General features: G+C 41.7%; 1 protein-coding gene across 1 annotated transcript in view; it reads left to right on the forward strand.

Annotated features, from left to right (window-relative positions):
* Window positions 1–20,530, forward strand: part of COL4A3 (collagen type IV alpha 3 chain) — an 82,043-nt gene extending 61,513 nt beyond the window's left edge. The window contains exons 32-52 of the mRNA XM_053390077.1: window positions 27–194; window positions 427–516; window positions 1,321–1,455; window positions 1,568–1,666; window positions 2,212–2,301; window positions 3,134–3,273; window positions 3,366–3,492; window positions 4,219–4,299; window positions 5,939–6,037; window positions 6,668–6,718; window positions 6,970–7,155; window positions 7,347–7,477; window positions 8,375–8,447; window positions 10,026–10,097; window positions 10,259–10,378; window positions 11,218–11,316; window positions 13,105–13,317; window positions 13,996–14,173; window positions 14,912–15,026; window positions 15,297–15,469; window positions 17,504–20,530. Coding sequence (XP_053246052.1) covers window positions 27–194; window positions 427–516; window positions 1,321–1,455; window positions 1,568–1,666; window positions 2,212–2,301; window positions 3,134–3,273; window positions 3,366–3,492; window positions 4,219–4,299; window positions 5,939–6,037; window positions 6,668–6,718; window positions 6,970–7,155; window positions 7,347–7,477; window positions 8,375–8,447; window positions 10,026–10,097; window positions 10,259–10,378; window positions 11,218–11,316; window positions 13,105–13,317; window positions 13,996–14,173; window positions 14,912–15,026; window positions 15,297–15,469; window positions 17,504–17,588 — 2,525 coding nt within the window. The 3' untranslated portion in view covers window positions 17,589–20,530. The remainder of the gene's footprint in view (window positions 1–26; window positions 195–426; window positions 517–1,320; window positions 1,456–1,567; window positions 1,667–2,211; window positions 2,302–3,133; window positions 3,274–3,365; window positions 3,493–4,218; window positions 4,300–5,938; window positions 6,038–6,667; window positions 6,719–6,969; window positions 7,156–7,346; window positions 7,478–8,374; window positions 8,448–10,025; window positions 10,098–10,258; window positions 10,379–11,217; window positions 11,317–13,104; window positions 13,318–13,995; window positions 14,174–14,911; window positions 15,027–15,296; window positions 15,470–17,503) is intronic.
* The last annotated feature ends 1,126 nt before the right edge of the window (window positions 20,531–21,656 follow it).

Below are 21,656 nucleotides of genomic sequence, written 5' to 3' on the forward strand. Positions count from 1 at the left end.
TCATTTCAATGTGTCTGTTATCATAGGAAAACGTGGAGTTCTAGGAGCCAAAGGAGACCCAGGTTTTCCAGGATTGGACATCCCAGGGTTCCCAGGACCATTTGGGCTGCCTGGATTACCTGGCCCACAAGGAGATGAGGGATCTCCTGGCAGCAAGGGACAACCTGGCAGGCCAGGAGTGCCAGGTGTACCAGGTGAGTATTTCTTGAAGGGAAAGTAACGCACTATTAGTACCACTTGTTTGCCATTTTATTCTGCAGGAGGTTTATAGATATGACCGGTACGATCAAATTAAGGCGATGGCATGGTATTAAGCCTGTAGATAATGCATAGATAAATACTCATTTTGCCTGGACTCTGACACAGGCAATAGGGAATGCACAATCTCTGAATAATACAGTATTCTGTTTTGCTCACTTCCCACAGGTCTAAGAGGAGAAATAGGCTTGATGGGCACTGTAGGTAATCCCGGGCTACCTGGCGTCTTTGGAAATCCAGGTATCCGTGGCAGCAGGGGTAAGTGATAATGCACTTCTCTTATCTGCTCATTATTTATACAGCCATAAGTACACATTGTCACCCTGTCAGATCTTTCCTGACACAGCGTCCCTCCATAGCTGCAATAGGAGGAAAAATTCCTTCCAGGAGGGCCCACTGAGAACTGTCCATGGTCCTTACTTTCCTGACCTCTGCTTAAAAAAGAAACCTGCCCTATCTTTGCCTGTCCAGGAGAGACTATGTCTGTGGCCGTTTCACTTGTAAGCCTCCTTTGCTTGGCTGCTATCACCTGTGACCTTCTAGGCTTATGGCAGCATTCAGTACGGTCCCTCCTTCAAGCCCTAACAAACAGAGAAGAAGCATGGATCCTGCTCCTAACTAAACTAATAGGTCAATGCTTAGCAGTGTTTTGTGGTCATATGATTTGCATGTCATTTGGATTTGGATTATTTTTGGCTGTTAATTGGTGCTGGAGTATTAAAGGCCAAAGGGCTGAATGAATGAATCAATTTATTACAGTCACAGGCCAGAGATAGGACAAAGGGCCAAAATTAGTGTGACTTCTGGATAAGACAATGTATAAGTTCTAAAATTCTCGTGGTCTCCTTGGTAAAACATTTCAGAGCTAAAACTGTAAATGGCACACATGAGTTTCTGTAAATGTGAAAGAGGGCCTGCACATGTTTCATTGCCCAAATGAGTGTCATGCTATTACTTTTCCAAATGCAAGCCAAGTTTCTTCTAGCTTTTGAAGTAATAGACAAAGTGCTGCAATTGCAAAGAAGAAAAAATAATAAAAGCTGTTTTGTTTTTCGTTTGCAGGTTCTCCTGGCTTCCCAGGACCAAAAGGAAGAAAGGGATCCTCAGGTGAAAAAGGTGAACCAGGTGATAAAGGTTCTCCTGGAACATCGGAGTCCAAAGTGAGTTTCGGAGATAAAGGAGACAGAGGAATGAAAGGTATATGCAGCAGTTACTACTACTGCTAAAACCAGCTTGATGCCATTACAATTATCATGTTATATTTTTAAAATGAGAGTGATGGTGATACTGACTGTCATTGCTGCTGTAGGATTTCCTGGAAGACTGGGACTCAAGGGAGAAAAGGGAGAGCAAGGTCTGAAAGGATGCATAGGTCCTGATGGACTACCAGGAATGCCAGGGCTGCCAGGTATATAGACTTACTTATATATTAAACTGTATCAGATATATGGAATAATGTGAGCCTTATTTTAGTAATTTGTCAGGCTAAGACAAGAGCTAGTTAATACAAGAGTTATGTGAGGAATAATGCATCCATAATCATCTATGGTTATGCGCTTGCTCATGGCTGAATGGAGAATAAGATGAATGAACAGTTGCAGAGACTTCTCATACCAGTGCTGGTTAACATGGTGAAACGTACTTGAAATATTAAATGGTTAAAAACTCAATGCCCAATCTTTTATTTTTAAAACTTGATGAAACTCAGTAGCAGCTGCACCTTAATTTTAGGACACACTCATTATGTCATGTTTATGAGATACATTCGGACAGCTTGGGAAAATGTGAGCAGTGCCATATTCCCTGTAGGAGTAGTCACACTTTGAGGGGCAATAAGTAGCAGGTGTAGAACAGAGTAACCAAGAACACTGTTCTTTCTTTTGGATAATGATCCATGACATCCCACCTAATCCTGAAGTGCATCAAAATATGTGCAATTGATTATACTTTCAGGTTCCAAAGGAGACAAGGGACTTCCAGGAATTCTTGGTGGACAGGGATTGACAGGAGCTCCAGGAGACAGAGGGGACATGGGAGTGCCAGGTGATTTTACCCATGTATCTGAATAGTCATCAGGGGAATAGTACAGTGGTACCCCGCTAGACGAATGCCCCGCTAAACGAGAAACGCGCAAGACGAAAGGGCTTTCCAACATTTTTTCTGCTTCGCAAGACGTTTTTTTCTATGGGGCTTACTCGCAAAACGAATTTTTTTCCGTGGTCTCCCTTTTTTTTTGCCTTTTCTGAAAGGCGCTAAGCTCCTTATCTCTAAATTGCCGCTTATCCGCTAATCCGCTAAGCGCTAAAAGCCACTAAGCCGCTTATCAGCTGTTTTACCGCTTATCAGCTGATCGGCTGATAGCGGAGCTCCGCAAGACGAAAATCCCTGTAAGACGAAGGCTCCCGCAGAACGGATTATTTTCGCCTTGTGGGGCACCACTGTACTGTAATAGCCACCTGAAAAACAAATAGCTGAATTTAGTGATTAATGCATTTGTAAGGACTGAATTGGAGCAAGCTGTGCATAAATGGGGAATGGTGTTTCACAGGTTTTTGTGGGGAACAGCACAGCTCGTAATAAGTTTATTAAGGCCAAAATACTCAGTACTCATTATTTTTCAAGTTCTTCCTGTATTTGTCTTGAATATACCTTTACTTAGAGGGGAAAAGAATCTCTCTCTTTCTCTCTCTCCCTCTCTCTCTGTGTGTAAAGTTGTCTTCGTGGAAGGGTGAAACTATAATACAGCTGCTTATAACTCAGTCTCATTTTATATTTTCATACTTGGCTTGGTTTTGGTTTGGTGGCTTTTCTGCTCTTTGGGAAATTAAAAAAATCTAAAATATCTATTCTGATAGCCATGTCTATGCCATTGCAGGTTCTAAAGGTGAACGAGGTTCTTCTGGTTTGCCTGGGTCGCCAGGAATACCAGGGCCACCTGGCTTGCTTGGTATTCCAGGGGATAAAGGAGAACCAGCCTGTCCTGGATCTGGACCTCCTGGGGACCCAGGACCTGAGGTACAGAAAGTAATAGATCCATGGGTCCAGGCTGTGCTTAATAGGTTTGATTGTTATTTACCGTGATCCTGTTTCCAATTGATGCTTGCTAGGGTGATCCAGGTCCCCCAGGAGAAAGAGGAAGAAAAGGTGAAAGTGGATCACCAGGCCAGCCAGGGCTTGTTGGAGAACCTGGACTATCTGGAAACAGAGGGGACTCTGGTTTACCAGGAATTCCAGGTAAAGTGTGTGTTTTTAGGCACCAATGCAAAGCGTTAAGAGTGGAATATAATTTCTAAGTGAACTAAAACTGCAACTACTGTAAACAGCTTCTTTCTATGGAAAAGGTACCAGCTAGCCTAGGGATTTTGTGCCACAGGAAATACTTCAAACACTGCCAACTGATGCCATTCCTGCTTGACCCTGAACTGCCATTTGAACCAGTAGCAATCATCCTAGGAATCATTAACAGTGCCCTTGTGGCTTGTGATTGATGCTCCATGTGAATGCACGCTAACAGAAACAGTATAATGCCATGCAAATCATATTATTCAGTAATGCTGTTTCACTCATACAGCACAGGTTCTCCTTGGGGTATTTTAATACAAAGCTGATCTAGGTAATAACTTCCCATGCAGCTGGTTGCACAACTGAATATCAAATCGGGGGGGGGGGGAGGAAAACCCATTGTGCAAAAGAGATACAAAGTGGTGTGTGCGTTAATACAATAATCCAAAATAGACTCTTCTACTATTGATGGCTCCATTAAATCCTGAGTTTCTCATTTAGATAATCAGGGCTCAGTACAGCACAATTCAGTACAGAGAGCACTGTTATTGGGAGTAATGTATTTTTACTGAAGTTGATGGAGCTGCTTCAGTAATGGTCTCTGTGTTAGATGTATAAAGAGCAAACATTCACAAATGAAAGTTGCATTTCTTCTCTCTCTCGCTCTCTCCTTTGCAGGACAATCAGGACCTACTGGCAGTAATGGTATTAAAGGCACTAAAGGACTACCAGGACAAAATGGCATCAGAGGCTCTCCAGGTCTGTTGCTTGTTTGCCTATTTGTAGTTCTTTTTCTGTCTTTATTTTTCCTGTTTTTTTCACTGTTGAAGAAAAATCAATGGGTGATAAGCAATGCTGGTCCTACTCAAAATAGACTCATTTAAGTTAATAGACTAACTTAGGTTCATTAATATCAATGACTCTATTACGAGTATAAAGTTGGATGCAATCCACAATATTTTAGTTTTTCATAGCTTTTTCTATATACTTCAATGAAAAGCTGCTTCATCTCTTCTGGTCTCTGTCACTGAGGTTTCCCACTGGTGGGCCAGAATTTGTACTGGCCAATTCTAGAACTCACCTATATTTTTCAAGGTACACACTTTCCATGGTGGGCTCTACTTTGCAGGAGGTATTTAACCAGAAGCTAGGCAGCTGTCTTTTCCTACTTACATTGTTTAGAATGGATCACTTGCATGTTACATTACAAACCTTGCGCTGAGCAGGGATTGCTACTAGATGACCAGAAGTTTTCTTCCAACTCTGTGATCCTATGAAACTGACTGCTACAGTTATGCTGCAGAGCAGCAAATTGTGACCCAGAAAGTTACATGCAGTCCATCTGCCCTGTATTGTGCAGCTTGAGGCAAACACACATACTCATACCCACCCCTCTCTTTTTGCAGTGCTAGGCAAAATGTCAAACTAGGAGGTTTGCCAAATTCCCTCTGAGCCACCATATTTCACTGATAAAATTTCGCTTGGTGGATTATATGTCATGTAGGTTTTCTCTCTGGACACAAGCCTCAGTACTGACCAGAGGGAAAGGGTGGGTGAGCAGTTGCTCCTTCCTACTGCCTACACCTCTCCTTCATCTTGAAGAAGAAGAGAGTTTGGATTTGATATCCCGCTTTATCACTACCCTAAGGAGCCTCAAAGCAGCTAACATTCTCCTTTCCCTTCCTCCCCCACAACAAACACTCTGTGAGGTGAGTGAGGCTGAGAGACTTCAAAGAAGTGTGACTAGCCCAAGGTCACCCAGCGGCTGCATGTGGAGGAGCGGAGACGCGAACCTGGTTCACCAGATTATGAGTCTACCGCTCTTAACCACTACACCACACTGGTTCTCTTGAGATAATGGTGGATGATACCAACAGCAAGGAGGCACAGGAGCAACCACAGTTGCTGATCACCTATCTCCCACTGGTGCCATGGGAAATGTGGGTGGATTACTGTGGAATAGGAAAGCACAGTTCCTGCCAGCTTTATCCTGTACCATGAAGTGCTCCAACAAAAGCCTCTCATTAATCCTTGCAGGGCCACTCTCCTGCTCACAATAGAGAATATGAGCTTTCCCATTATTTTTGCTGTGTTGTGAGCTACTTTGGACCTAAGAGTGGCATGCACATTTAAGTAATGAATAATATGTGAATGATCAACACATCACTACAATGACACTCCAATATTAGATCATTTCAAAACCTAATATGACAATGTAATTAATTGATAATATTGTAACTTTTTAAATTATTATAAAGTAAATTGTCATTCTAACTTATCCATTGATATCAACTATAAGAAGCATCTCTGGTACAATCACATATTAAGAATAATAAAACCATCAACCACAAACTAACATATTTTTTCATCAAGGCTAAATTTTCAACATCATCCTCAGGTTCACCTGGGTTACTGGGTGATGATGGACCACCTGGTGAGAAGGGTAACCAAGGACAGGATGGTATCCCTGGACCCCCAGGAGAGAAGGGAGCACAAGGTATCCCATTAATAATGTTCATTCTGTTTCAATATCTTCTAATATTTTGGGGTCATTATGGAATTCATGCCATGTCAAAATTTATACTGTTGAAAAGCACTCACATTTTTAACTTTTTGTTGCTTTTAATGCAGATTAAAAATAAGTAATGTATTGATCCAAGTTTTCAAAGTAGTTTGAGAATTACTAAAAGTTTCAGTTTTGATGCTTTAAAAACAACAACAACACACAAATAGGAGTGATTTGGATGATAATAACTGGAGATGTCAGCTGTTAGGTACAGATCTTCTTCAGTTATTCGGGTTTGTTAAGAGGAAAATATTGGGGAAGATAACTGAGCCTGACGTTCCATTTGCTTCTAAAGCTGCACTTTTGGAGTATTTGAAAGGAGGGATCCTGAATAAGACTTAGAACTAGTAATACATTGGTTAATATCAGCTAGAATGTGTAATGCAGTAATGGTACAGGCAAATATGAGCAAATACTTTGTTACTGGATAGATATATGTTTGCGAATCCTAGAAATAAGGACTTTCAGTATTGCATTCAGCTACGTTTCTATTCCTGTTATTGTAATGTATTGTATTGTACTTTTGTTCTGCATTTGTAATGAAAACAATTATGAATACAGGTTCTCCAGGACAGCAAATTCCTGGTCCTCCAGGCATTCCTGGTCCTAAAGGTAAAATTAAATTGCTGTGGTTTTTTTTTTTTGGTTTTTTTTTGAGGGGGGGAATAAAAGTCAGAACTGTAAGTCTTAAAACGAGCTTAATTCTGTCTGCTTAAGTGTAGAGTAAACCAGTTTACTTCAAAATGTTACTTGTCTATTGCTTTTTGATTTTGGTTGCCATGCACCTAAAATGTGTCATGCCTCTTTAAAAGTATATTAAAGTTGACTAACCTGTACCTAATGGTTGTTTAAATACTGCATAGGTGTCAAAGGAGACATTGGGGTACCTGGTATACCAGGGCCACCAGGTATTAAAGGTAGTATGGGAGACCAGGGACCAATTGGACCTCCAGGCTTACCTGGACAACCAGGACTTCCCGGGAAACCAGGTGCAATAATTGCTGGCCAAAAAGGAAACAGAGGCCCCCCTGGTCCTGATGGAAAACCAGGTAGGAACTGTTATTTTTTCATACCTAACACAAGTAAAATAGAGACTGTGAGATAATACTTAACAAGTTAGGCTGTCTCACTTTCAGTTATAATGTAGGTTGTGCCTCTCTGAATTCCACACAATTCCTGGTATAAAAACAATTTCCTGTTGTATGTATTATAAAACTATCTCCTTTTTAAAACGATATAGGTGTCCCTGGTATTCCAGGACCTGCTGGACTCCCTGGCTATAGTATTAAAGGAAATAAAGGTGTTCGAGGAAATGATGGCTTACCAGGCCCGCCAGGAACTAGAGGTGACGTTGGTCTACCTGGGCCAGCAGTAAGTGAAATAATTACATTTAATTATCCACTCACTATTTTAACCTTTGGTTGTAGGCTGCAACACATTTCAGCAAAGAAACCAAAACAAAATTACTACAAAATAGAAAAATGAGATGTGAGCATCAGTGTGTAGGCACCTAGGAGATTTCACTTATTTTTATATCATACAGCTATTGGTGCGTTTAAACAAATGCATATTTCAGTAATGAGATATTGTGCTTTATTTTATCAATGCCAGGATATTTATCAACAATTAGGGGAATATCTAGTTTGCAGTCTTTCACACTTATCCTAGAAAGCACCATTTTAACTCTGAGGACTTCAGTAAAAGAAGCTCTCCTCTCATTAAGTCTAGTCACTCTAATGCTTCAACTTTTGAGACTTATTCAGAAATCTGCCTCTTGGCTAATCTGCTGTTGATTGAAATTCAGCTATATTTGCCTTACTAAATAACTGGGGAAATAGCAGACCACTCAAAATCGTTACTGATTTTGCCAACAGTGTCTCTTTCTAACAGCAGGAGAATCTTGTAGCAACACTGTCTTTCCAGGAACAGTAAGAATTTGGGTGGTGCTAGACATGCCACCTGAAATTATCACAAAATGCAACCAGTTGTAACCCTGCTTTTGCTGAGATAATAGAAGTCTGTTACAGAAATCTGTTCTCTCACTTACAGGGGATATCAGCAAGTGAAAAAAGATTTGTATACCAACTCATGAACTTGCCATATTCTCCCCTGCAAATGCCCTGCAGCCAGACTGTTGTCTCATTTTGCCTTTCTCTGCCTCCATCCACTCCCTGCTCACAGAAACTGCTGAAAACCAACAAGCAAGTCTAGCTTGTGTATAGGTACTGAAACAAGATCATTTTTCTCATCTCGTTCTCTGACTTACAGGGAATTGAAGGCATCCCTGGCTATCAAGGTCCTAGAGGTGAACCTGGTTTTCCAGGATTCCCAGGCATCAAAGGTATTTGACTAACTTTGTAAAGCACCTTGTTATTTTATACAAAAGAGAGGCTGACATGCAGTGAATACAGAGCTTCTTCCATAGAATAAGGGGTAGAAAGGTGGCAGCTCTGGAGTTGTGGTTGGTTTGTTGCTAGCATTTTGCAGTGCAGGTTCCAGGTTTTGGGAGGCCTTGGGCAAGGAGCTATGAATGGGTCCCACCTTATGCAGCGATTCTGCTGCTCATTCATTTGCCCTCCCCAATTCACACAGCTGTACAGGGGGAGAATGCAAGGCAAGTGCAGGATGCTTCTCCCGTCTCCTTACTATTGACACTGATTTAGAAAGGGCAGGTGATCAGGCAGTAGAAATGAGGAGGAGGAGAAACAGGACTAGGAAGGGGGGGAGGATGCAGAGAATGGCAGGAGCAGCTCATCCAGCAAAGCAGAGCTGCAACAATAGCCTCCCAGCAGTGGAGTCACTCACTACAGCTTACCAGGAGGAGCGAGGCAGTTGGTGAGGTTGGGGCTGCACAGGTGTACCACCAGCAGGAGCACCAGATTGGTTATACTGGGTCATCCTTGCAGGCCTTGCCTTGTCTCCTTCACATGCTTCCTCGTATTGCTGCAGTCCCACTCCTTAGGTGAACTGTTTCTGGGGAACGATATTGCCAGAGTTCCCTTCCTTGCATGGGCCAGCAGTTGAAAGGCAGACAAGGTTTGTGCCTACCTGCCTTCCTAACAATGCAGTGTAGAAAGAACTAGTTGCCACTGATGACTAAGTAGGATGAATCCCTCCTTCTTTTTCTTCTTTGCCTTTGGACATAGGCCAGTTAAGGGAAAAGTTTTCTTTTTTAAGTATCCTGCTGTGCAGCTGCTTTGGAAATGAGCCTCTGAGCTAAGCAATAGGAAGCATTTGGAATGTGATCATTCAGTTCTTAACTAGGTTACAGCTGTCATTGTTTTTCTGTTCTGCATTTCTGTTTCTACTAAGGTACCAAGGTATAACTAAATGCACTACAAAATGTAGAAGCTTGCCTTGCAATGCAAGTTAAGGGGAGAAACAATTAAACAGAGTACAGTAGTGAGCACCAGAGCATCAACTGGATGCTGCAAGTTGTATTTATTTGATACAAAATCAATATTAGGCTGCAATCCTATGCACTAGGAATGTGAAACCTCTGGCCCTCCATATTGTTGCTAGACATTTCCCATCAGTCCTGGCCAGCATGGCCAATGGTCAGGGCTGATGGGATTGTGGTCTAGCAACATATGGAGGGCCACAGGTTCCCCATCCTTTCTATACATAGTTACCTGAAAATAAGTCACATTGAACTCAGTGCAGCTTGCTTCAGATTCAATATGTATTAGGATTGCAGTATTAATATGCTTCAAATTAGTTGCTAGGAGATTGTGCAGATTAGATCAGGAGTGGCTAGCCTGCAGCCTACCGGCCATATGTGGCCTGCAAACATTTCTATGTGGCCCCCAAGACAGCTTCCACTTTTTTAAAAAAATAACTACCTATTATTATGAACATCATTCATAACAACTCTTAACAAGACTGTCTCATTTCTAATAATGTCAGGTCTTCTTTTCAGGAGAAAAGGGTAATCAAGGACCACCTGGGCAAATAGGAGTACCAGGACCTGCAGGGTCAACGGGACCACCTGGTGAGTATACTTGACCGGTATCTATAAAGCTGCCCGTGGTTCCTTTGGGAGGAAGGCAGGATTTGCATATCCTCATCATCTCTCTAGGTCTACCTTCCCACCTCATCTCCTTTGTTTTTTAATACAATAACCAACTATTTGTTTATCCATTTATTTACTAGGTCCGCCTGGAGCACCCGTGGCTGCTGTCTCTTTCCCAGGAAACCCAGGTCCTGCTGGACTTCCAGGAAACCTAGGAAGCCCAGGAGATCCAGGTCCCAGAGGACCACCAGGGCCGCCAGGTACAAGTTTCATAATATCTCCCTTCTGTTTTATCTAATAGAGGAGAGGAACATCAGGGCCAGATAACATGTCCTGCATAACCTAAGACATGGCACCATAAAAGTTTTTGCCCCGGCTGGAATAGGTCCTTTAACTTTTATCATGTCTCTTGCTTGTCTGGATAGATAGAGAAAGGTGTGTGTGTGTGAGAGAGAGAGAGACTAGCCTACTGTATAAGTTGGCATTTGTTCTTCGGCCCACGTTTTTCTCTGGCTCCACCCACTGCTGGTATGTGGCCCAGAAGGAAATGTGACCCTTGATGGAAAAAGATTCCCCTGTCCTGGCATAGATAAACACAGTGGGGCACATAGATCTGCAGCAATTTGCAGTCCAGTTGCATTTATTCATTTAACTATTCCTAGGCTTTGTTTTCAGGTCAAACCCTTTCAAGGCAGCTTCCAGCATACAAATAATGATAAAAGTTAAAAATAACAACTAGCAACAAACTAGCACTAACAACAAAATACTAAAGCTTTTGAAACATTAAAATATATTAAAATGTTAAGCCCAGAATGTTATATACGAGTAACATAATATGAGCCTTGGAATGACCTTTTATTTTTATTTTTTATTTTTAAAAAGGCATTGCAAATGGAAATGTATATTAAAGCAACAAATAGGTGTTTTTCATTGCTGTAAATAGTCACTCATGTCCTACACAGCAAAATATTCCTGCTATCTAAATATTCCTTGTTTGCTTCAGAATCAGATAGGTTATTGAAACCCGAGGACAAATCCAGAGGGTGCCTATATTGATACCGTACTATATGCTAACATGTGCTTTATTATATGAATCCAGGACCTCCAGGTGTAAAGGGCCAGCTAGGTCGTCTTGGGATACCTGGCATACCTGGACCACCTGGACTAAAAGGAGAGAAGGGTTTCCAAGGCCCGAAAGGTACTGTAAATAAGATATAGATAGTGCTACACTGTAATAATTACATTTGTGTCATTAGTTAGTTTTGAGTGCACAGGCCTGAAATACCTGAAGATCCCTTGTAGGCAGTGCATTGGCTACCATTGAATTTTGAGGGGGCCCGACCCCCTCCTTGAAAAATTTGAGGTCCTAACCCCCCCGCCCCCCAGATAGCTCACCTGCCTTTGACTTCAACCAGGGGCGGCCAAGGTAGAGGGGACACTGCTTCCACAACCTTCTTCCCCAGCCAGCAGGATTGGGCTGTGGCTGTGGTAATAAATCTACTGCCCCATGACTCACGGTTCCTCATTAGGATTATTCTGCCCCTCTTTAGTTTGTCTAGGATTTCAGCTACTTCATTGGTCTGTAGTGCCAGGTGAGATGTCATTTTTTTAAAATACAAAGGCACTGCCACAGTCCTTAGATTATTAACACTTTCCCAGATTATTAACACTTTCCCATTCAGTTTGTTGTATTACAGACTATCACCAGAAAACAAAAACCAGGTTGCTCTGTAAAATTTATTTCTCCTGCTTTGATCTGGCAAGTCTAACCGTATGCCAACAGTGACTTTTTTTTTTGTCTAATGTGTTGATACCGCACAGTCAGGTTGGCCAAGATATGATAATTGTGCAATTTGTGTTCACATACAGCAGGGGTGGGGAACCCCCAGCCCAGGGGCCAACCTCTGCCCTCCATGGGGTCCAGTTAGTTATTCCATGCTGTTTTTCCTAAACCACGTGTACCCACCTGTGGCGATCACACAGGGCCCCCGGACGTTTCACGGTCTATTGACCCTGTGCCACCACTGCGGTTGCTTTATTCGCTGCCACCACCCCGTATCTCACGGGGACACACAGAGTCCAGACAGTAGTTAACATAACCTACTAATCAAGTTTATTTTTAAACTGCAAGAATAAGCGTATGGTTTCTGTTTATTTCCTTTGACAGTTTCTTAAATCTTAGTTCCTAACAACTTCAACCTGAATTATTCCCAACTATCTATCTGACTCCACCCATCAATTCCTCTCACTCTCTCACAATACAATTCTACCAACCCACACCTAAGCCTCCCTCTTCCTTCTCCAACACCCAAGCCTCAACTCCCAACTGACAAACCTCGACTCCCAACTCCCAAACCTCAACTGTCAACCCCCAGACCTCAACCGACTTTTCAAAACCTCCCACTCTATCTTTTACTCCCCCCTTGCATTCTCACTGGCCAATCACATCACACCAATTTTAACCCTTTCCTTGAGACATCCTAGGGGGCAAACGCCACACCACCCATTAGCTGACACCACTGGTGATGTCACTGGTGACATCAGCTGATGGATGGGAGGGCAGGGTTTAATCTCGCATTGGCTGTGCTGCCCTGGATCACACAGTATTTAATTCCCACTCATCAGTTGATGAAGAAAAATTAGAGCCCTTTGCCTAGTGATAGGTGGTGGTGGGGAGATGGGGGAATCCCTCCCCCACTGCCACAGCTGCCATCCACTGGCTTAAAAGAGACCCAGAGCAAAATGGCTGCAAAGCACCATTTGAGGCAGCCTCCCTCCTGATAAGACTTACAAAGCCACGCAGGTGATTTTGAACGGAGGAGGGCAGTCCCTCACCAATCAAATTTGCCCCTTGAGGCTGATCCTGATAAAGATCTGGCACATGGAGCCAAAACAACATATCCTACCCTGACGTGCATCCTCTCTCAGATACAAAAACACAAATACATGTATTTATTTATTTTTACCTATTTTTACTTTATTTTAGGTTTGCCTGGAATGCTTGGGTTTCCTGGTAGGAAGGGACTCCCTGGATTCCCAGGAAGTTGCTTAACGGGCCCAGTCAAAAGGGGCTTCATCTTTTCTCGGCACAGCCAGTCAACAGAGATTCCGTCATGTCCATCTGGGACATCTCAAATCTATAGTGGTTATTCTCTCCTTTTTGTACAAGGGAACGAGCAAGCACATGGACAAGATCTTGGTACTTTTATAAATATATGCTTCAGTTGATTTCTTTTAAAGGGGACATTTTTATTCAGCAGGACAACCATACCAACTCTGTTGTTACACAAAATAAAAAAATCTCAGTGCCTGGCTTAGATTACATAATTATGTAAGGAAAAGTTTTTTTTTTTAATGCTACTCAGCCTGGATCAGATTGTGCTTATTTGAACAGGCCTGAGAAAGTAGCCTCCTGTAGTTATTTCTCTTGATGAGAACTCCTGGAAAATAATAGCGTAGCAGAGACATTACATTTTCCTTTAGCCACTTCAGTTCCTATCTGCATTTCTTTACATGATATTGTATGCTCCTTTATTACAGCTGTTGCAGAAATGTTACAGAAGTGCCGCAACATTGACTTCTCATCGTTTCTGACTTTTTAAGTTTTATCTCATGCAATTGCATTTCCTTTGTTAAGAGTGGAGGGATGATTCCAACTGTAGTGTCTAATGTCCAAAATATTTCCCACTCCCTTATCTTTCAGTCACACTATATTTTAGGTGCATTTCTTCACTAATAAAGGGCCTTTGCCACCCCTAGTTATTCTGAAATTGCCCCTATTACAGCGTCTCAGTTGCTTATTACTGTACTATAAATTGGATTTTGCAACAGATCTATACAAAGAAGCTCATCATAGCTTCTCTTCTGAATCTTCTAGGTTCAGCCGGTAGCTGCCTTCAGAGATTTACCACCATGCCTTTTTTATTATGTAATCCCAGTAACGTTTGCAGATTTGCTTCTCGCAATGACTATTCATACTGGCTTTCAACGGCAGAGCCAATGCCATTAGATATGGCACCAATTTCTGGGAAAGCTTTGGAGCCTTATATTAGCAGGTAGTAGTTGTGTTCCTTTTCTGTTTGTGTTTTCACATGGATTTGTTTGCTCATTTGTTTTGGATAAATGTGTCGTAGATTATGATTTATCAGCTGTTTCTAGTACAGATTTGTGGAGAAGGTCAGGGCCAGCCCAATCATTGTGCAAATTGACACAACTTGCTAAGGCGGTGGGGGCATGGAGGGCAGAAAATTGTCACCCCACCAGGTGTTCTGATTCGATACATGATATCCAATCACAGAACATTTCAGGATTTTGGCCTCTGCCATTGGCTGTTAAACTCTGACTTACGATTTGCAGCTTGGAAGTTTAGACAGCCAATCCCGTTGGGAGTGGCCCAGGCCTCCAGAAATGTATATAAGCAGTTGCTTTGCCCCTATTGTCCAGTTCTGTAGTTCAATAAAGGTTCTTGCTATTATCACTATGTCTTGCCTTGTGGGAACCCACCTATACTTCACACCCCACCACCAGCAGCAGCAGTGGCATTCAAGTGGCAGTACTCTAGAGGGTGACCCTTTGCAGCCCTGCTCTTTAGTACAGTTTTGTTTTGTTGGGACAGTAGAGTTTCTTCCTAATAGTAATGAAGTCATTGTTAGTTAGATTTGGCTACATAACAACATAACTGAATGAAAATGCAGGAGACAGGAAAAGTGAATACTAAAAGTCAATTTGTGGGCTGCATCCTAAACGAGCACTTGCCTATTTCCCGCCTAATGACTTTGTATGCCATGTTGTAGATGCACTGTCTGTGAAGGCCCTGCAGTGATGTTAGCAGTTCACAGCCAAACCACTTCAGTTCCACCATGTCCTCAAGGCTGGCAGTCTGTTTGGAAAGGGTATTCTTTTGTTATGGTAAGAAAGAAAAAAAAGGGGCGATCTCACTGCACGTTGGAAATAGTAATATGGTAGGAAGGGGTGGGGGAACAGTTCCTAAAATTAGCCAGTAAAAGGTATTACCATGATACTGGCAAAAATTAGAAACTGCTATATAAAACTTGTTATGGGCAACTGTGGTTCCTGCATTGTGGGATACAACTAGTGCCTCAGTTTTAAGCTGTGGATTTCACATCATCAAAAAATTGCCAGTGAACAGGTTTTCATGGAAGACATGTATGCTCACAGTACACAGGTGCGGGCTCAGAAGCTTCTGGACAAGCGCTGGCATCTCCAGGATCATGCTTGGAAAAATTTCACGCCATTCCATTTATTGAATGCCATGGCCGAGGGACATGCAATTATTACTCAAACTCCTACAGCTTCTGGCTGGCTTCAATAAATCCAAGAAGAATGTTCAGGTATGCTAACTAACCTGCCTTTGTGAGTGAGCCACCACAACAGAACAGCTAACGCAGCAGGAGTTCTGGTACCAACAAAAAAAGCTCAATGAAAGCAGCATCTGCTCCACTCGTATCAGAAGACGGAAGACAGTATTCAAATACATTTCATGCTAGCACAAGGTTGAGCACCAGCACAAGGGTTTGGGTCACCCCCTCTCCCTCCCCTGGTGTGTACCCTGGATTTAGGCAGCACATTGGGGGGGGAGGGGGAGATTATTCTGTTGTGCAAGGAAAAATATTTGCACTAGCCGAACTATTTGCATAGCACTATGTTGACTACAGGGACGCGGGTGGCACTGTGGGTTAAACCACAGAGCCTAGGACTTGCCGATCAGAAGGTCGACGGTTCAAATTCCCGTGACGGGGTGAGCTCCTGTTGCTCGGTCCCTGCTCCTGCCAACCTAGCAGTTCGAAAGTACGTCAAAGTGCAAGTAGATAAATAGGTACCGCTCCAGCGGGAAGGTAAACAGCGTTTCCATGCGCTGCTCTGGTTCTCCAGAAGCAGCTTAGTCATGCTGGCCACATGACCTGGAAGCTGTATGTCGGCTCCCTTGGCCAATAAAGCGAGTTGAGCGCCACAACCCCAGAGTCGGTCACGACTGGACCTAATGGTCAAGGGTCCCTTTACCTTTACCTTATGTTGACTACAATGGAATGCCTCCTGCAAAGCCCATACCTCTTAAGCTGTTCCACCCTGTCAATAGCTGCATAAACTTATTTGTATAGAATCTATTATTCTAATTGTATGTGTTGGGGTGCTAGCACCAGCACAGGAGCAAAAGTGGCATCAGTACCAGGGCAGCACTAGCGTAAGGAGAGCAGCCGTCTCCATAAGCCTTTGTTAGGATTACTATGTAGGATCCTGTGAGCCGCTACCATGTAACCACTACCACAGCTTACAGGAGTGTGCCATTAATTTGGCTGCCTCTATACCTCTTTAACATGTAGCGTGCAGTACCTTTTTGTGGCATGGCAATTTAATTGTTTCTAACTTTGCATTTTGAGATAATAATCAGTATTATCTCAAAATGCAAAGTTAGAAACAATTAAATTGCCATGCCACAAAAAGGTACTGCATCATAATTCTGAGTTTCATAGATGCAGATTGAACCAGTGTTTTTCTTCACTATAATCACCTATTCCTATTCCTCCTGCCACTGGTTCCAGCTTCTGCATGTAGCACTAAACCAGTTTAGCATTATGTAGGAATGCAGCCAATGACTCATACTTTTGTGGAACCACTGTGTTTATCAGCCTGTTTTTTATGCAGAAACATTTTCATACGTACATTTAAACATTTTCATCCACTGCTAACATGTACAAGCACATAAATATTTGTCCTTTGCTAGCTGCCTGCCATTATGAGTCCCATTTAAGTAGACACTGCTATGATCAGTTTGTTATTCATGGCCATGGTTTAAGCCACTTAGTGCAACATACGTGAGGTGGAATAAGCCCAAGCAAAGCCTTGCTTGTTTATTCTCTCTTGTTCTACCTCCTGTGTAGTCAGGAGACTTCTGTTGTGTCAAGTTTCACTTTCAGTGAATCCTGGCTTGTTATATCATATGAACCATGGAATGGTTCACACACCACACTAAGCCAAACAGTGGCATAGCATGTTGTGTGAACCAGGCTCTTGTAGTTTAAAACAAAGTATTCAATTTCAAACTAAGAAAACTTCAAAGCATGAATTATAAACCAACCTTTGTTTTAAACCTCTTCTCTGGTTAATATGGCATAGCAAACTGGGATTTTCTGAAAGTGAGACCAAATGCAGAAGGAGAAGGGGCAGCAGAGTACATAAGCCAAGGGATTTGCTCAGGTTTGTTTTAGCTTTTGCACGTAGCACTAAACCACAGTTTAGCGTTATGTAGGAATGCAGCCAATGACTCATACTTTTGTGGAATCACTGTGTTTACCAGCCTGTTTTTTTTTTTAACACGGAGAGTTTCCTTCCCTATAGAATGTGCATGGTTTTTTTTTCTTTTTAAGGAAACCATTGTCGCAGACTCTGAAAGCTGGAGAAATGGAAAAAATCATAAGTCGCTGCCAAGTCTGCATGAGGAGACCCAGCTAAACAGAACTGTCATTAGAGAACGAAGCTCCAGTTTTGTGTCGCCAAACTAAAATAAACCAAAAAGGTTTTGTGAACTTGTAATATGGTGTTTTAAAAGCTGCAGAGACGAGATCGCACTCCACAAAGTAGTGGAAGCAAAGTGAAGGGGAAAGGTAACTTCTGGACCAAGCATGCCACTCATTTGTATGTCGGATACAGTTTCACTCTCTGCTGCTTTAGTGTAACTGTTGGAATCTTTTCAATCTCCTCTCCCCTTTACAAAGAGAAAAGTAGCCTGACCAGATATGTGACCCTGCTCTCTAGGGTGAACCAGCATACAGCAGCACTCTTACTGAAGGTAGCTAGCTGATAGTAAAGCACAAGTGGCCCAGGCATCATTCTCTGTGTTAGTTTATTCCAGCAGTTACAGTATAACACAAGGCTGGACTCAAGTGAGTTGTTGTGCTGGTGGGAGCCAGTGCAACAAGTCCTGCTAGGGCAATGGGACTTCCCCACTTCTTCCTTGGATAGCTCAGTTGGTTAGAGTGCGGTGCTGATAATGCCAAGGTTGCAGGTTCGATCCCCGTATGGGACAGCTGCATATTCCTGCATTGCAGGGGGTTCGACTAGATGATCATCAGGGTCCCTTCCAGCTCTACAATTCTATGAATCTTCCCATGCAAGCATCTGCTCAGGTCAGGAGAACCCCCGGAATGGGTCGCAGGGAGGAGAGAGATGATCATTCCACCTAGCAGGCAGAAATATTTGTGCTTACAGAACAATTGCCTTAATATGACGCTGAATTCCACTCACAGAGTGAAACTATCCAAAATGCACATGAATGTGATATGCTGGGATCAGATACTATGCCTTCCCTCCATTTTCTGTTTCCAACACTAGGTGGCGTGTGTTCTTTTCCTCTACAGTTTCACAGGTGCCTTAACTAAAGCCAAACTGTATTTGCACAGTAAACTTGAAGATACCAATGCTGTACTATAATGGAATTTGAAATAGTGCAATATTTTAGCTTTTGTTTCTAGTAAAATGCAAAGCACTTTCTTGGAGTAAATTGTTTGTGTTGGCAGAACTAAAAGGTTGTCACCTTCTGAACTCTGCCAACTCCTGGGTCCGTATAAATCTGAACTAGAGCATCGCCAGTCTTTTTAATCTAGAAAAAGACAGCTCAAGCTGCCTTTCTTGTGCTTTTCTACCTGCAAAATGGAGCAATCAGGGTAGTGTTGGTTTACATAAGTGTTGCCAAAGCAGATATTATTTAAGTTGAAACTCTGGCGCAACAAGCAATTAAGTGGGAGGGGGCTGCATGAAACTTTCGAAAGTTCATCAAATGAATTATAATTCTCCAGTCGTCCTTCCTTTGGCATGAAAGAGAATTTTAACATATTCATAGCAGTGCAATAGAAATTTACAAGATGAACTTGTAGGTAAGTTGCCCTCTAAATACATCCGTGATACATTTGCCTATTTAATGGATCCTAATAACTTCAGTTAGTAGTTTGGCCAGCCTTACTAAACGAGTCCTAAAAAATGCAAATCTTACGTGATTTATGCTGCCTTTGGATTGGTTCCAGATTAAGCTAGCTATGCTTTAATCCCATTGAAATAAAAGGGACAAGGGAAGCATGAGTACCTTAAATCCTTTTGGGACTAAGGTATGACTAACCTAATACGGCTCCAGCCTGAGGCTACTGAGGCAGAACTGACAAACTATAAATGGTCACTCTCCTGATAACCCTTAACAAGAATAATCAACCAGAAACTGAAATGGAAGAAAATTGGTTTTCATTCAGCCTGTATATGTAGCACAAATGATTAGTATACAGTATTATACTATGTGTTGAAACTGTGCTTGTAATTTTTATTTTTATTTTGAGGCTGAATAGGCTTATTCAGAATGAGGCTGGAGTATGATGTCAGAAATGTGCACCAAATTTAAATGGGATCTCCCATAAGAATATTTTGTTTGGTACTTTAGCCACTGCAATAAATGCAAAACCTCTCCTTTTTGTCTCTATTATAAGGTATCAGGTAGTATCTGCACATTTAATTTGTTCTAAACTGTTTTATTGTTTGTATTTTACATTGTTGTGACCCACTGTGGGGCCTTATGGTGAAGGGTGGACAATAAATCTAATAATAATAACTTTTGTGGACATAAATGGTGGTTGAAAACATCAGCCAAATTTAATCAGAGTCCATCCAGTGAAACCCAAGCAGCTAAAGGTAATAGCTTTTCAGCAAATTCAAGTGGTACTGTCTGGGGAAAGGTTTATATAGAACCTGTGGTTTAAGTAAACCGACTCTGCAACCCTATGCATTTACTCAGAAGTAAGTCACACTGTATTCAATGAGCTTTCAGAGCAATCTTATATGTGTCTATTCAGATGAAAGCCTCATTGACTTCAATGGGATTTGTTCCCAGGTAAAGTGAGTATAGGAGTGCAAATTTAGATACACCATTCTGATCCAGCAAAGGAGACTTCCATGCACAGCTAATGCAGATGTCCATCTGGATCTAAAAACTCATGACAAGGTACATCCAATTCCTGTTGAACTTGATGATGGGGGCTGCACAGGCAATCCCAGCTTAGGGCCACTAGTTGCGTTTGTGTGCAACAAAGCACAGCTGGAATTGGATCAGGGTCTTTATATATTATTATAATTTATGTACGTTTTTTGTATAAAAGTGTAGTTCTGAATGTTTTGTATTTATAACATTGCACTTGAAAGAATTACGGAAAATATTAACGTTAACATTAAGGTTGCTCAATGCTTTTGCACAAGTATCAGCACTGCAATATTTAACAATAATAATCTTATCTCATTAATCTACATACTTGTGTAAATGTATAATTCTAAATAAAGGATTTAGAGATCTACAAGTGCGCCATTTCCCTCTCATTACTAATGGGTATTTTTGCAAGTAAACATTTTTATTTAATTTATATTTTAATTACTCTGGCGTCTGTCTTTTAATGGTGGACTTTTAGTGATAACAATGCTGCAAAATCATTCTGATGCCAAAGCTTGCTGTGCTGAAAATTAAGTGCTTGAGCCAACCCCAGAATCATTACAGCATCACAGATAATTACATTATATGGTAGAGCAAGAACACTTCATATGCTCTGTAACTGCAAGCAATCGGATGTGTCAATGCAAATGTTCTGGTAGTAAATAAACAAAGCGGTCGGAGTGTCTTGTGGGACAGATTTTTGAATTATATTCTTCTTTCTGGCCTCTTCAACAATCAAATGCAACCTTCTTTTAAAGTGACTTTTTATGAGATGCATGGGAAGAGGACATAAATTCCTGGGCCCCAGATATTTACCTAATTGTAAACTATTGGCTGAATACATGTTTCATAGAGAATAGATTATTATGCCACACTACAGTTAAAATTTAGGAAAGCTTATATGCAGTAAAAGATGAGAACATAGCAGATAGCAAATTAGTTTGTATGCTGTTTTTAATTTGTAAGAGTTTAAAGTTCTTAAAGGATGGGGAAGCCTGTGCTTGATGTCAAAAGAAACCTCCCTGGATGCTCCCATTTCACAAATGAGGCACAATCACTGAGAGGGCTCTTTCCCCAATTCCCATCTGCTGTATCTCAAGGTTGAACACCCACAGAAAGCCTCCAAAGTTGATCCCAGGGCAAGCTAATAAGCAACCCTAAAACAAGTGGACCATTGCATGTTTATAGGTTTCCCATCACTCTCATAAATAAAATGTACAGCATCTACTGTTTATTTTGGAAAGGGGCTTGTCTGATATGCATTTGGACACTTCTTCAGCTACCATAACCAAATTTTGTATTATGATTCCTGAGACCCAGAATCAGGATTTTGTTTATGTTTAGATAAAATTGGGCATCATTTTGAATCAATATCACAGACTTAACCCTTTCCAAGCTGCACTGATTTTAATGACTGACTTCAAAACTGCATCAATTTTTTTGTTTCTTGGAATTCCTGAGCAGCATCAGGTATAATAAGGCTGCTAGTATTCAATAAAGAACCTTTGCGTGTTCAATGCATGTTTTTCTTTATCCAGTTTATATGGAGTTTTGCATCA

The sequence above is a fragment of the Podarcis raffonei genome, chromosome 5, assembly GCF_027172205.1.
Source record: "Podarcis raffonei isolate rPodRaf1 chromosome 5, rPodRaf1.pri, whole genome shotgun sequence".
Taxonomy (NCBI): domain Eukaryota; kingdom Metazoa; phylum Chordata; class Lepidosauria; order Squamata; family Lacertidae; genus Podarcis; species Podarcis raffonei.